The 15,902-nt window shown below is 40.5% G+C and overlaps 1 protein-coding gene across 2 annotated transcripts in view; it reads left to right on the top strand.

Annotated features, from left to right (window-relative positions):
* The window catches only part of RDX (radixin), a 44,733-nt gene extending 31,125 nt beyond the window's left edge, over positions 1 to 13,608 (top strand). For both annotated transcript variants that reach the window (XM_005482545.4, XM_026790635.2), the window contains exons 12-15: positions 776 to 868; positions 1,709 to 1,951; positions 2,934 to 3,094; positions 12,911 to 13,608. In XM_005482545.4, the coding sequence (XP_005482602.1) occupies positions 776 to 868; positions 1,709 to 1,951; positions 2,934 to 3,094; positions 12,911 to 12,947 (534 nt within the window). In that variant the 3' untranslated portion in view covers positions 12,948 to 13,608. The remainder of the gene's footprint in view (positions 1 to 775; positions 869 to 1,708; positions 1,952 to 2,933; positions 3,095 to 12,910) is intronic.
* Positions 13,609 to 15,902: the final 2,294 nt, after the last annotated feature.

Below are 15,902 nucleotides of genomic sequence, written 5' to 3'. Positions count from 1 at the left end.
ATGTTGCAAGGCAAAAATAAAGCTCTGAATCTGTAGGAGATGAAAAGATGACCATGGCATTTCAGAGTGACAACACTTACATTCTCTTTCTAATAGTCTTAGGCTTATGCAGCTGAGAACCAGAGTAGCTTCCTTCTGTAGCCCTTTGGGAAGCTTGTTCTCTGAGGCAGGTTTGTTCTGAAGCTTGATGGTGATGGTGGAGAGTTGGTGACACTGGGATTTGTTGGGTTATTTTTGTTGCTTTTCCTCTCCTGTTGCCAGTATTTGCAGTGTCTTCTCACATTGTGGTAGACTACTTCTAATTCAAGATTTGTGCATAATAATCAAGAAAGGCGTGAAAATAGAAGAAATTATTTCTCAACTATAAATGAGCTCTTGATCTTCTGTAAACTTGGCACATAATTCTGATGGCAAGATTTAGTTTAATAGTCTGAGATTATGATCCAGAATCATAATCTTAATGGTGGGACCATTAAAGTTGTATTAGACTTGAAACAGCCTGAAATGCTGGTTTGTAATGACAGCTTGCTTTTCCCAGCAAGCTTTGGAAGTGCAGAAGAGAAATATTTTTTTCCTGGACGTATCTCCGTTAGGCAAGAGTACTCTGATTCATTCCCTCTGTCATGTGCGCTTAAAATTTCTATTTTTCACAGAGAAGTGGTGGATGATAACTAACTTTTCAAGCTGGATCAGAGCAAAGGCTCTGCTTTCTTCTACTGCAAAGCCAGAGTGATACCAAATTAAAACTTCTTCTTTGTTCTTTTGTTTGTTTCAGGCCGCAGAAATTGCTGAATTCACAGCCAAGATTGCACTTCTAGAGGAGGCCAAGAAAAAGAAAGAAGAGGAAGCTTCAGAATGGCAGCACAAAGTAATGAGCCCATGCTGTGTGAAGTCAGAACTTCAAAAGGGCTAAGGGAAATGAGTGCGGAAATCTCACTAGAAGTCCATGGGGTCAAATCTCTCCCTTTCTGTTAGGCTTCAGAAAAGTCTTTCTTTAAAGGCTTTTGTCCTCCAGTCTACTGAAGCCAGCCAATGCTTCTGTTTAACTCATTTCTTGATATTACATAATCAAGAAGGGGGGGCAGACTCATCACAAAGGTATGGTCAAAGATTAGAAATTACTTCCTTTTGTGTGATGGTGAAATAGATTGGAGCTTTGTGTTAGAGAGGAAAACACCTCAGGAGATGTCTAAAATCATGAGGTTTGATGGAAAGCTGAACCAAAACAGTTAGCAAAGGCATGTGAAATGCAGCTGGGCAAAAATTTAAAGCAAAATACTATCTCTTCATAAAATCTATAATCAGCTATGGAATGTGAGTAGTTGCTGTACGTGAGTTCCAAGAGGCTTTGAACAAATTTTCATAAGTTTTGGTTAAGTATGAAATTTGAAGTCATCGCCTTTGATCTAGGAAATTCCTGAGTCTTAAATTTCAGGAGGCTAGGAAAGTTGGAAAATAATTGGTATGATTGCTCTATTCCTTTGCTCTTCTCTTGTCTACTGCTGGAAATAGCTGGACCCCCTAGTACAGCTTATATTGAGCCATGTCTGGTTTTTACTGTGTCTCTGTTGGACAGTTTTCAGTGTGTAAGCTTGTCAGGTCAGTTATAAAGAACAGTTTCATGTGTCTGAGAACATCTCAAATTTTTATTTTCCTGACTCTTGATAAATCATTTAAAAAGACGCTAAGTACTGTTTACTGTATTTAGGCTTTTGCAGCCCAAGAGGACTTGGAAAAGACCAAAGAAGAACTGAAATCTGTGATGTCTGCTCCTCCTCCACCTCCCCCCCCACCAGTTATTCCTCCAACAGAGAATGAGCACGATGAACATGATGAGAACAATGCTGAAGCCAGTGCAGAACTGTCTTCTGATGGTGTAATGAATCACAGGAGTGAGGAAGAACGGGTAACAGAAACACAGAAAAATGAACGTGTTAAGAAACAGCTCCAGGTAATGAAGATTCATAGTTGTATCAGCACAATTCAGGCTTTGGGGTTTCATCCTTCTTTTATGAGAAATTTCACTGATGTTATGGTCTGCCAAGGAAACAGCTTCTTTATCATTTAATAGGTTTATTACCAGTTTACCAACCAATATCATTCACAGTGTTCTAGAAATGGAGTATATAGCAAGACTGGATGTAAGATTGTGCTTTATAGCTTTAAAGTGTAACTATGCTGTTACAGTAGCCAGTAAATGTTTCTAATAATTATATAATTTCCAGAACTCAGCATGTTAAAACATAATGCTTTCCTTTATCAATACCAAAACTAATTAAGTGGTATGAACAGATGCTTGCTTGGTAGTATTTATGTTTGTTTGTAGTCACTCATAGGTGTTGTAAATGTGAAAACTCAAATTACACCCATTTTGGATTATTTATTTCCTTAAAACTGAGCAATTCCTCCCAGGCTAAGTCTTATCCCTCAAAGCATAATAACCTATAGTCCTGATAGCCCTTTTCCTGATTACAAGATGTTTATTTGAGAAGAAAACAGAAGAAAAGGAAAGCTGCTACTTTGTCTGGCAGCATTATCTTAGTAGCATGCATGTGTAGTATTCTTGCTTGGTCAGTCACTGACCAGATGAGGGAGATAAGTCTTTAGTTACAGAAAAATTGAAAAATGAGGTGCTTTTCCTGCTTTATCCTGCTGGTCCCTTTCTTCTTGGATTTTATGGTGCATGAGACTTTTTTAAAATATAGTTTGATGTTTACACTCATGTAAGGAAAGAATCCTATGCTCTCCTTATCTTTCCTTCTACATTCCTTCTGATAGACCTCACAACTTGAGTTACTGAGGAGCACAACAAGCATTCCATAGGTTGGCATTCAAGAAATTCTTATCCAGATTGCAGAATAGTTATTATCAGAAACTCCAGAACTGTTAAAGGATTAGTCAAAGCACTTAAATTCAAATATTTTATTCAACAGGCTTTAAGTTCAGAGTTGGCTCAAGCCAGAGATGAAACCAAGAAAACACAAAATGATGTCCTTCATGCTGAGAATGTAAAAGCAGGCCGCGATAAGTACAAGACTCTCCGGCAAATCCGACAAGGCAATACAAAGCAGCGTATTGATGAGTTTGAAGCAATGTGAGAGCTGGTATTTTGCATATATGTTCCTCGTAAAGCTGAACCACCAACAGAGAAAAAAAAGCAGGCCTTTGCAGATTTGATGGATTGCACCCCACTTTGCCAAAGCACTTAATACCAGGTTGACTACAGTGACTAGAAGACAAATTTAGGGGAAGCTATTCAACAGTAAGGCAGTCTGTTAACCCTAGGTTTTGGGTGGGGGGAGGGTGTGGAGGTTAAGAGCAGGTTTTTTCCCCATTGTGCTTTCAGTTTCCTTGTTTGTTTGGGTTTCCCCCCCACCTTTGGAAACAGATGTGAAGTATTTAATGATTGACAAGTGTATATATTGCTTAAACATTAAGAAATAGAAAGAAGAATGGAAATGTACCTAAACTGGATAGGTACTATTTCAGCATGAAGTTTGAAATTGGTTTTTAATGTAGCTACTCCATTAAGAGTTTAACACTGCTCACTTTCAGTTTTGGTTGTTTTTTTCTTTTTTTTTTGTTTTTTTTTTTTTGGTTTTTTTGTTTTTTTTTTTTTTTTTTTTGGGTTTTTTGGGGGGGTTTTTTTGGGTGTTTTTTTGGTTTTTTTTTTTGTTTTTGTTTTTTTGGTTTTTTTTTTTTTTTTTGGTTTTTTTTCTTTTTCCCCAAGTGAAATTCTTTGGTGTTTCATGTCCTGTCATCATTGATGGTTTTCTTTGCCTACCTGTTCACAAAGGTCTGGATGGCAGGTGGTAGTTCCAGGAAATGTTTTTAAATGGAACACTACCTGTGGGCAGCACATGCCTGCTGATAGGCTTGAGTAAGTATTGCTTTTCCTAGCTGATTCTTTTAGGTGTGCAAAATGTTCCAATACATCAAAGAGGGAAAAAAAATAAACAAAGCTTAATGTGCTATTTGCTTGTAATTATTTTATTTGCAGTAGGGAGACCTGGACCTTTCTGGCAAGGGAGCATATGAAAACATCAGTCCCAGGGAGGGGACAGTATCCTACCTCACTACTATGTACATGATGACTGGTCCTTCAAACACCATGAAAATAACTGTTTAAATTTACTGTCACTACACAGTAACATCAAAGATTGCTAGGAGACCTTACTCCTATAATTTTATTTTACTTTATTATGGATTTATAATGTTAAGTACTGTCTAACTGCCTTCTGTTGAGTTTAAATTGTAAAAGCATCTGGTGTATTTTAAAGCTGTAACCTGTCACTGGTATACTATATTCTGGGAGGGGTGTAGAATGTGTGTGTCAGTCAGTTTGGGTTTCAAATACAAAATGAAATTTCCCAGAATTGGAGTAAAAGTGTTTGTAGCTTCAGTTTTCAGTGAAGCTAGTATTGTAATTGTCATATCTGATGTCAGATTATTAAGTCCTTTCCCTCTTGAAAAGGAAGCCTGCTCTTTTAAGAAATTTGCTTAGAAATTGAACTTTAGTAATAACTTTACAGTTAATGTGGACTTCAGTTATTCCCTATGTTAGAATACCCTAGTAAATATTGACAGTGGAAGAACCTAGGTTTCTCTGAGGATGGTTCAGCTTTTTTTCTGTTTGATATTATGCACTCAAAAATTTACACTCATCTATTAAAATTTGCCATTTTATTAAACATTTTTTTCATGCACAATAGGTCTAAATTTCTCATGAACAGTCCGACTAAGTTTGTTTTTTTATTTTGCGGAGTAAAAGTTTGGCTATGTGGGGTGACATCATGAAAATTAAATAAAGATGCATTAATATATTTTTGGTTTGTGGGGCTAAACATATCTGCTTGACCTTGAAGACTGATGTGCAGATGCTGTGCACATGCTTTAAAATGCTGCTTGGTGGAAGTTGGTGTTTCAACTTGCAGTGCAATGTAAGAACAGTTTTTGTTTCACAGGCTTCATACACTGAAGCTTAAGCAAATTTCTGAAGTATTTGAACAGTTTGGCATGGCAGGTGAAATACTGTGCTTCCAGTGAGTTTTCATTTTTCCCTAAAAAGTGTGCACTAACACTGATCCATCAGTTTCAGTGTTTGGAGAAAACACCGGTAAAGATTGTTGTTCATAAATCTACAACATGTAGAGTAGGACTGAACGGATTCGATCCATTTATAAAGCTGTGTGATTTTTTTTTTTTATTCAAACAACCAGGAACAACCATTTGTAATACAGGTTTTCACAATGAACAAAGTGGTAATAGCTGCTGTCACCAGCAGTTGGGAACACTTACTGGTGCAGAAATACTAAGAATACATCTAATGATTACTCAGTGAAGTAATTTACCACATGCTTTTTCCTTTAGCATCATGTTTTGTGTTGTACAATTAAGCTACAATTACATCTACTATTTTGGATAACATTCATTGGTTAACAATAAAGAGATACAGTTAATTTCTCTGAGGTCCACTGTTGTTATTTAATGCCCTTTTTTTTCTGACCACTTTACTGAGCACAGTCCAATAGCTTCTCTTTCCAGAGCAGTGTAGAAATTTTGATCTTTTTGTTTCACACTCTGGTCAGAATAAAATTTTAAAATATCAAATTGTACCCCTAGAGAATGGTATGTTATAAGTTAGGAGGAAGCATTGGTGTTTGTCGATTCAAAACAGGATGTGAATCATCACAGCAAATTTGCTCTCTTGAGAACAGAGGGTAATTTGGCCATAGAAGAACTCTGTGGGTAATGTAAGAACTTTCAATCACTGCCTACATATTGCTTAGCCCCAGGTTAAGTGAAGTTTAGTTTAATTGGTCAATATCTTAATTATTGTTAAACCTTGGTCTCTTTGTTTTTTGTTGGGTTTTTTTTTTTTTTTTGATACTGTGCGTTATAATATACAGTGCTGTCAAACACATGCATGACCATGTGCTTTAAACAATGGCAAGTTAATGGGCTTTTTAATTTCTCTAATACACTTGATAAAGACAGGAACAGTCCCATGTAAATAGGTGTACAAATAATCTGCTAAAATGTTCTCGCATGAACTAGATCTCCTCTCAGGTGCCATTCCATTCTCTCTTGAATTTGTTTGGCCTTGCACTCAGTACAAGCACATGACCCTATCTCTTGCTCCATGGGACAGAATTGCCATGAGGAATTAAAACTTGATGCTTGTAAACATGCATATTTCTAGTTTGATACTTCCCTCTTGTTGGAGCCCCTGCTGCTGAAGCCTTAGCTCTGAGGTTTCTCACTTGTAGAGAGGTTAGAGAGCTTCTGCATAGGTATGTGGCTTCCCAGCAGTGTGGTTGAAAGGGGAGGCAAATGTTTTGAAAGATTATTTTTTCAAAAATATGCTCTTGAGTTGGAGAGAAAAAGATGCAAAATAGAGCCACTATTTACAGACTATTACAATCAAACAGAATGCCTCATTGTGCAAGAAGATGTTCTGTCTTCTTGAAGTAGTCTGTTCTACAAATCCAAACCTACATTTTCTGTCACTTGTACCAGTTTGGAAAGCATTATAGTGCTTTTGCATTTTTCTTAAAACATGTTCTTTACAGTTTTTCAAATTACCTACTTTGAGCACCTCTGAGGAAAAGGGTTTGTTCTAAATGAGGTATTTCAAACTTCTGAATAAAAAGTACCACAAATACTTTCTCTAAATTTTTAAAGAAAATCTGGAGATTAAAATAATTAATTAAAACATTTTGCTTTTGAAGAGGAACTTTTATGCAAGCATTTTCCATGTCTGTTTACTTATGGATAATCTAAAAAGTTGTTCTGCCCAAGACGTCAGGGTTTTTAACAACGATGATGTATCCAAGTGGGCTGAGGTATTTGATCCTGGTGTTTGTAAATATACTTAAAGTGGCAACATGAAATTGAAAGCTTCCTTATAAAAGAGTAAAGTTCACTTACTAATAGAAGTTGTCTCATACACATAATTCAGTTTTTCTTGGCTGGGAGATACATTTTCCAGGAAAATCTTAATAGGTGTCAATGTATCAGCATACAAACTGTGGTTATTTCTTTAACCCCCTTGGGGCACGTTCTGCTCTTTGTGCTTGTAGGTGGAGGGTACCTGCTTCCCAGTGGGAATGCTCTGCTGCCTGGCAGGCTGAGGAGATGCTTCTGCCTGGTGGCCATGAGCACCTGCCCAGCACTGTCCCACTGCTCCGTTCCCAAGCAGCACAGTCCAGTGCTGGTCTGCAGGCAGGGGAGTTCTGCCTGGCTGCTCCTTCTCCCACTTTGGGGCCCAGTCAGCAGCAAGGGGCAACTTAAAGCTGAAGGGCTGGTGTGATGGTAGAGGGCTCAGTGAGGGGAGAAAACCCGCAATGCAAATGTGCACTAGATGCCCTTACTGGCTCATTTATTTACTTGTGTGGAGGACTCCTTTTCAGTATAGTCCTATGGCAGGTGTGTGACCAATCATCTGCTTAGCAAATTTAGCAGTCAATTTCTGGAGTAAGTTGTACTTTTCATTTCACTGAGCTGAGTCTTGATCCATAGGCATAGGCCAGTTGTCTGGTCTTGTTTTGATTCATGGAGTTTGTCACTTGTGTTCGCTTTACTGTCTGAGTTGAGGAACTGCCACTTTGGAGTGCTATTAAGAAGCTTTGCTTTGCTTGGCTTTTTTTTTTTTATTTTCCTTCCACCCGAGAGATTGCTGCCATATCAAATGTGTATGTTTTGTTCAATGTGAATGAAGGACTCACCAAGCCCAAAAGACTTTCTCACCAAGCAGAATTTCTTCAAAAGGGTTCACAATACTTGCAGCAGTGCCTCAGGAAGGGACAGATCATGCCCACATAGCTCACAGTTTAGGGAAAGACAAAGTTAGCAGGAGGAAACAGAGCATTTTGAATTGCTGGTATTCCATGAGGTGTCTGTATTGGCTTTTGTAAATAATATGTCAAGAGTGTTTCTGTTCACAGCAGTAGGCTTTAGGCAGCAGAAGAAACGAGGGGAGATGGAAGTGCACATCAAAGGAGGCGGCCTGCTTGGTGCAAATGTTCCTAATGCACGTGTACATAAGAGTTAATGTTTCCTGTGCTCTGGATAAGTGGATCAGGTGAAAAGAGATCAAGCTCAGAGGTAGGACAATTGCACTGCTTTTTGTGCTTATTTGTTTTTCTTTTGTGTTTTTTTGTTGGTTTTTTTTTTTGTTTTGTTTCTTGGTTTGCTTTTAAGGTACCTTATTTACAGAGGAGGAGTTGCCATTATTTGAAGACTTTCAGAAAGCCTCCTGCCCAGCACTAAAAGGTCTTGGAGTTCTTAAGGCCACATGTTCCCAGCCTGGCCTCTGTGTTACAGCTGTAACTTCCTCTGCAGTGTGGTAATTTTGCCCCAGCACGTTTCTGCAGGGCCAGGAGCCGCGCACATGCAGGATTCTGCTGCCCCACAGCTTGGTGCAGCAACACGAAACCCAAGTGTGCCCCTGTGAAACAGTAATCGCTCCACAGCCCTGCGGCTGCCTGCACTCAGCTCAGTGGGATCTTGTATCCACAGCTCCCTACAGCCTCAACTTTCACGCCTCTTATTCACCCTCCTTTTCTTCTTTAAACTTGATACAGTATTTAACTTCTTCATCTGTGGCTTCAGTAACGTTCTGCTAAACTAAGCTTATGGTGAATGGTTGACTACTGTGTCAAATGCTTTCTTAAAATATATCAATGAGCTACACTTTTATTCAAATAGCGCTTCTGATTAATTGATAATCTCTGTGAATATGGTAATTGCAGTTGTGTTGCCAGAAAGAGATTCATTTGCATTGAGACTGAGGTGCAAACCTTTTCTTCCAAGTGCATTTCAGTCTTCAGCGAAGTTGAGAAATAATATCCAGAATACACAGATGAGTGGATCCTGATCACGACTGCCTTTGTTGCTGGGATCAAATTCATTTACATCCAAGTGAGCAGATTCAGTTTGAGATTCAGGTAACCTTGTTCACACATCAGAAAAAAATCTAAAAAATTTAAGAAATCTTCACACTATTAATCAGCACTCCACTGTTTTGTTTCATGTCCTTGATAGTGTTTCTTTAGTTTAATTCACCTTTTGAATTCTTGGATCTCTTCTCTTGTCAACAGTGTTTTGGGCATCTGTCTCACTGCTCAGTGCCAGTTGTACTTTTCCATACCATTTGGAAACACAGCTATTTCTCCTTTTGCATTTGGGATCTTAGCGTTGTTTTCAGCAAAGCCAGTGAACTCATCATCTTCAAATTTAGAACTATTACTGCTGCTTCTCAAAATAGTCTTTGGATGAATTTTGCATGCATGTTCGCTTACCAGACATGCATGGCATATGCCACCTTATAGCATAAATAGTTGTATTGACTAGTTAATAATTGCTGGTAGCTTTCTGGAGAAAATGTCAGAAAACAAATATGTTAATGTAGAATGTGAATCATGGTGTTTATACCCATGAGGTTCAGCTTTGAGCCTAGCTCTGCTCACATGCAGAGGGGAGTATGTAGGAGAGAGAGAAATTCTGTGCTTTCACTATGTACCTCATCTGGCTGTCTGGACTAGGCAGGAGAAAGCATTGGAGCAGGGTGGTTATTCCTGCTCAAACAGCAGAGCTGTCAGGCACAGCTGCCTGGTGCTGCAGCTTTGCTTCTCTGCACAACAGGTGTCCTGGATGTAAAAATAAAAAAAAAGAAAAAAGAAGCAGCCATGGCTTTTCCTGTGGAGTCCTAAATAAGGCTTATTTATTGTTATATTCCTGTCTGGCTTGAACCTTCTCTGCTTCTCTGCAGGTCACTCTTGTAAAAGCTGAACTCCTCTATAGCATAGGCACAGGTACCTGAGAGCAGGAGTCAGGGATCCCATGGTTCTTCAGCCTGCCCTGTTGTCCTGATTTAGGGCAAATTTGGGAGAAAACCTCCCAAGGGGTTCCTCTAGAAAGCAAATAGTGGCCCCTCCCCCAGCTGGTTTGGGGAAATATTTCCTTGGAGAAAAGTGGAAAAAACTGTTTATTTAACAGGCAAAGCACTCGCCAGCACAAAAATAAAAAAGAACAGTATTAAACAATAAAACCTCTTGCCACTCCAAAGAGTTGACAAACTTAGAAAGTCCCCTTTGTGGGCTGTAGCTCACTAGCTAAAACTAACTAAAAAGCAAAAGGAGAGCTCTGTCCTGCTGTCTGTCCATCTGTCAGCAGACAACCCAGTCCAGGATCAGGAATGTGGAGTGAGTGCAGCTTCTGCAAACAAAGTGCACACTTCTTCTCTCCCCCCGCTTCGCTCTCAGAACAGCCTTAAAGGTGCACAACTTATTTCTGGGCCAAACAGACAAGTGGGGATACGAGCATCATAAAGTCACCCCAGGACACCTCTCTGTAAAAAACAGTGGCAGGTGTGGGGGAAAAATACCTGTCTCTATTCCTTGTAATACAGGGCCATGAAAAAAGAAATTCTGGAATTCTACTTCTTTCTAACAGTGGCTTCTGTATGCTTTGGGATGATCCTTTCGTATGTGCTTCTCCCTGTCTTCTTTGAACTGGTTCTTGCATCTTGCTTCTCTTTGCTGCTTTACTGCTTGGCTTTGGTTTTGGTTTGGGCTTGTCTTTGTTATGTTGTTTTCTTTTTCTTCTTGCTAACGTGTCATGTCTTTTATTTCATCTGAAGAACAGATTTCAGTTTACATCACTGACAGTTTCAATGCAATTAAATAACTTTGTTTCAATATGAGAATGCAAATTAAGATAGGGATGGAAGAAGTTGCATAATTATGAATTCAAAAACATTGTGAGGGTAAGTTTAAGCTTGCAGTCCTAACAAAAAAATAGGGTGCACTGAGCTAACTAATTAGACCTAAGGTGTAAAATAGAGGCAGACAGCTAGGTATGACAAGGTAGACTTCACAAACTAAATTCAGGAATAGAAAACTACTTTGGTAAAACTCATATGGTTTTTTATTTATTTGCACTGGCTGGATTATTTTGAGAGCACTGGAGAAGAAAATATTGAATCTTTCTTCAGTCATAGTTCACTTAATTCCTGCTGTTATGTCTTGTTTTATTCCACCAATTTAAGAGTAAAAATGCTTTTTTTTCCTCTCCAGCAATTTGGTAAAATTATCTTTTGCCTATGACACTGAAATTATCTTTGCAATCTGGAGCTTAATGGAAGAAACTATTTTCTGAGGGAGAGGTCTCATGATTTGTTTTGTGTTTACTGAGCTTGATAATTTATATATGTACATGCACATATATATATTTAAAAATATATAGATAGCATGGTTAAACTGGAGATTTCTAATACAGCATGTGGCATCAAGCCTTGTAATGAATGGTTGTATTAAAGTGAAGTGTACAAGTTGCTACTTTTAGGAACTTCAGTCTTGAATAGTTTTAAAAATTAGACTTTTTAAAACTGTGTTTAAAATACAATTTAAAAAATATCACATCAGACAGAGTTAATATGATTCAGTTCTGTTCTTGATCTCAAATCAATCTACTTATCTGCATGCTTGATTTTAGCCACCTGTGAAGGCCAGCTGTTCCTGGGGATCTCTTGGTACCAGGAAACATTTCACTGGTTTCAGTGGTGCCTTCCCAGCCTATGGTTTCACTCACTGACAGAAACCTGTTTCCTCTCCCCACCCATGTCCAGGAATTGCTGTCAGACTTTTAAAGCACCAGTCTTAACCACATGCCTCTTTTGCTTATGGTCAAGCCCTGGAAGTTCTTGCTGACTTTCTGTGCCAGAAAATGATCTGTGAGGGAAACAGTCTGTGGTATAGAATTTTGATGTTCCTACAGGTTATATACTGTACCTGCACTCATAAATGAAAAAAAAAAAATCATATTTAAGGCTTCTTTGTTTTGAATAGATGCTTATTCTCCATGCTTACTAATATCAAAGAAAATTTTGTTATTTACTGGTTTTACTGATTGATTTTGAAGAGTATTATGATATGTTGCTACTTACAGCTGAAGTGTTTCTTGCTCTAAAACAACCAGAATGAGATGTTTGCAACAAAGGAAGGTTCACATAGGAAGGTTGAATATAAAATACTGGTTATTCTTTGCCTAGTCATAATACATTTAAGGGAATCATTCTCTGAAAGGAAAACAATTTTCAAGCCACTTCAACAATGTTTTTCTCTACATGGAAAATATAAATTTTTGAAATGTGTCTCCACTCAAGTAAGTTTTGACTCATTGTGAGGATTTCCAGCAGAAAACTTTAAACTTTAGGAGAGAAATGAATTTGAAAGAGATTCTTTATGCTGTCCTTACCTTTTTTTCCAAAAGGCACATGCAAAGGAGCAAATGGAGTAAAGTAAATGCCATAGCTTACGCAGCAAACAGCATGTGTGCTGTGCTAAAACAAAAATATGTCTGAAATCATACTGGCTGTGATTGAATGTTCTACAAATATGTCCTATATTTGGTGTATTTGTGCACAAGGCATTTTATTTCAGCCGTCTTTGGGAGCAGTTTTAACAGAATCTGTGTTGCACTCACATGGGGTTTGTGTTACCTGCAAGAGCAGATTGGTCCTTTAAAACTACCCCCGGGTGGATTTTCAGTTAGGTTCTTTGTAATGCTGAAATTTGATAGCAAAACTGAACTGCCATGTGCAAAAATTTGGCATAGAAGAAAGAGTACATAGAGAGTTGGACCTGCTCTTCAAGCTGAAAGCATGTGAAGTTGGGTTCTGGGTGTCCCTGGGTGCCTTGGCCATAAGAATCGTGTGTTTCTGAAATCACTGTGTTTCTGATGCTCCCTTGTTCTGCTGACACCTTAGGAAAAAGCTTCAGTCAGAAGTTATAGATGGAATAGCTGCAGGAAGTGAAGTATGGCTCATATGATGTTGCTGCATATTTCTGTCTATTGTTTAGTATCCTTTTGCTAAATCTATTTGATCTCTCTGTGTCTTTCTGTGCAGGTTACAAAAGTACGATCTCTTGCAACCCTTAGGATAGGAGCAAGGTAAAGATCTGCAGAGGACCTGGGGTCTGCCGAGGCCTGCTATTGCACTTCTGTAAATCTGGACAGTGTACAGTGCTTTAACTTAGGTGCCTGGTCTGTGAAGAGTTTTTGGAAGGACCAGGAAATGCTGTTACAACATTTCATTAGTGTTTGATTCTCTTGTGGTCTCTAAATCTTTCCTTTTGTTGTCTTTTCCCAGGAGAAAATTAGCTATTTGAGATATTCAAGCTGTTGTTATTTCCAGGAAAACAGGAAATAAGACTAATGTGTTAATCTTTAACTTGTAATGGGATGTGCTAGAGTAATGTGACCCTCCAGAGTGCTTGGGGCATCCTATAGGCTTTGTCCACAAGTGATGTAGTGTGGGAAGCCTGACTTATATCCAACCTCGGTAAAGTGAAATGACAGTAGATACTTTCCAAGTTTTATTGGTTTTCTACACAATTTCTAATAGCCTTGATGATACCTGAACAGTGTCAGATAATTTTCTAATGTAAAAATCCCAGTTTAATATGTCTGTATATACATTCCCAGTGTAAGCACTCCGTTGCTCCTTGCCTTTTTGTATGCTGTCAGGATGTGCATACTGTGTATACGTAATTGCTGGACTGTGCACCCTGCACAAAAGCCTGAATAAATGGGTTTTAACATTCATCCAGAGAATCACTATTCATTTGATGATCAATGGTGCTAATGGATTTTCTTTCACTTCTCGGAGAAGGTTTAATTGATTTTGTAGCACCAATCCAAAGTGGAGTTTCCAGGTAAATATCTGGTGCTATGACCAGGTAAGCCAATGAGAGGCTTTAATTACAAAGAATGGATTACTGTTGAAGGAAAAGACAGCTGGTAATTAAGGAGCTGTTAAATGAGTAGATGGACACCCACATTATTCTCAAATCCAGCTAGCAGCCCTGGGAATATACCAAACCTTGGTATATTCCTCAGTGAGAATTTTGTGTTCCTTGCAGTGCCTTCTTGCACAGTGGCCTCCTGTATTGGGAACTGTGCCAGTAGATCCCTCAGAGAACTTGGATCCGAAGCAGCAGCTGCCAAAGCCCCTGGCATGTGCCCAAAATCATTGGATGATAACTGCCCAAGGAGGAAGCTGCCCCGGGACCCTGCAAGCATCCCACGGAGCTGGGGCCTGCCTTGGAGCTGCTGCTGTGCCTCCTGTGGGCAGTGCCTCTGGCAGAGCCCTCCAGCCTGGCTGAGGGAGGAGGGGCTGTGTGCCCCGGGCCCGCCATCCTGCCAGGGTTGGGAGCCACATCCCCCACACCTCAGGGCTGCAGGTGGACGGGGTGGGCAGTGGGTTGTGGCCAGGCTCCTGCTGAAACCCTTGCAGAGACAGGGGCTGTCGAGAAGAAAGCCTCCCCTGCCTCTGGCTGGGCCACCAGCACACCACCAGCTGAAACAAGGCCCTGGCTCTGCCCTTGGAAGACAAACTTTGGGTTTAAGATGCCAAGAGGAACGTAAAATCCAAAGCTGTGGAGTTTTCAGGGTCTGATTTGCACACATAGGCCAGCACTGGGGTCTTGGGACTGCCTTGCTCAGCATGTGAGTGATTATTTAAAATTGTTTCTGCAGTCTCCCTCTCCCTGCATGACCCATGCAGGGGCTTAGAGATGTTCCGGCTGCTCAGGGGACCAAGGCACTGTGGCCTCCATGAGTTTCATGTCTATCAAGTGTTTCTGCAATAGCTGCTGCTTGGAGGAGCCTTTGTTAGGACTGTGCTTGCTTCAGGTACCAACAGTTAAAGTAGTAAAACCCTTTTGTGCAAATATTTCTTTAGGACCATCACAAAATGTTCCTGAGGATTTTGTCTAGTACTGCCCTGGCTGCCTAGGATGCTTTTTAGCTTCTCTAGTCAGTGCTGAGTTTCTCTGGTGGATGCCCTGCAGAGGGGGAATTGGGCAAGATGAAGTGTACCTTAGCAGCCAGGTGTAAAACCAGAAGCATGAAAATAGAGTTTCTGGTACAAGGAAAGCTCTGGGTTCCTCTCACTCTTGATTGTAGCGTTGCTCAAGCTGGCCTGGTCCGGCCCTGACAGGTGGCATTGGCAGCTCATTAGCTGGAACATGCAGGTTCACATCTGCTGCTAGCAGCCAGCAGGAGCTGCTCTGGGAAGGGGTGGCAGCTCCCCCAGCAGCCGCTGGAGGAGCCAGCCCGGGAACAGCGCTTTTCCTGCTGCAGCAGCCACTTTGGATGGGCCTGAATGGCCAGGAATGGCCGCAGTCTGCCCTGAGAGAGAAGGGGACGGGGGCACGGCCCTGCCTCTGGGCAGACACAGGAGCTTTCTCAGCCACCTCCGTGGCAGGCGGGATTTTGCCCTGGTCAGGATGTTGTTGGAATTGCAAATTGGTATTTACCTGTAGGTAAAGGTCTGTCTGAAATGTTGTAGCAGAGTTGTACGATGAAAAATGCTATCCAGCAGGGCAGGAGAGAGTGAATTCAGTCGTGCCTGTGAATGTCTGGCATCAAAGAGCTGTGCCTGGTCTGTAAGGCAGGAAGCAACTTGACTGCCACTTGAAACGGTGGTGTCCTTCCTTGTCCCTCTCTCCTCCATGCTATTTCCACACTTGATGGCTGGCCAGCAACTTTGCTTCTCCTTGTAGTTCATCCTGGGTCTTTTCTCTAAATTCACCAGTGATCTTTGTACCTGTGCCTGCAGCAGGGTGTGGATTTGGAAGCAGCCGGGCTGAAGGTGGCCCTGGCCAGGTGGGCAAGCAATCGATGGAGTGCAGACACCCTGAGTCTCACAGCTGAGCCACCTCACTGCTCTCACTGCAGAGGGCAGTGTTGTAAACCTGCAACCATTTGGGGGTTTCTTCCCAGTTTTTGTCGTGGTCTGACTGAGGTTCTGCTGCCGCCTGGCTTTCCATGGTTTTTGTGCACTGAGGAGTTAGAGTGTTAGCCTGCCTGCCTCCTACGGCAGCACTTGCTGGCCC

This window comes from Zonotrichia albicollis, chromosome 2 (assembly GCF_047830755.1).
Source record: "Zonotrichia albicollis isolate bZonAlb1 chromosome 2, bZonAlb1.hap1, whole genome shotgun sequence".
Lineage (NCBI taxonomy): Eukaryota > Metazoa > Chordata > Aves > Passeriformes > Passerellidae > Zonotrichia > Zonotrichia albicollis.
The sequence above is the reverse complement of the archived record's forward strand: the minus strand, read 5'-3'. Positions and strand labels throughout refer to the sequence as shown.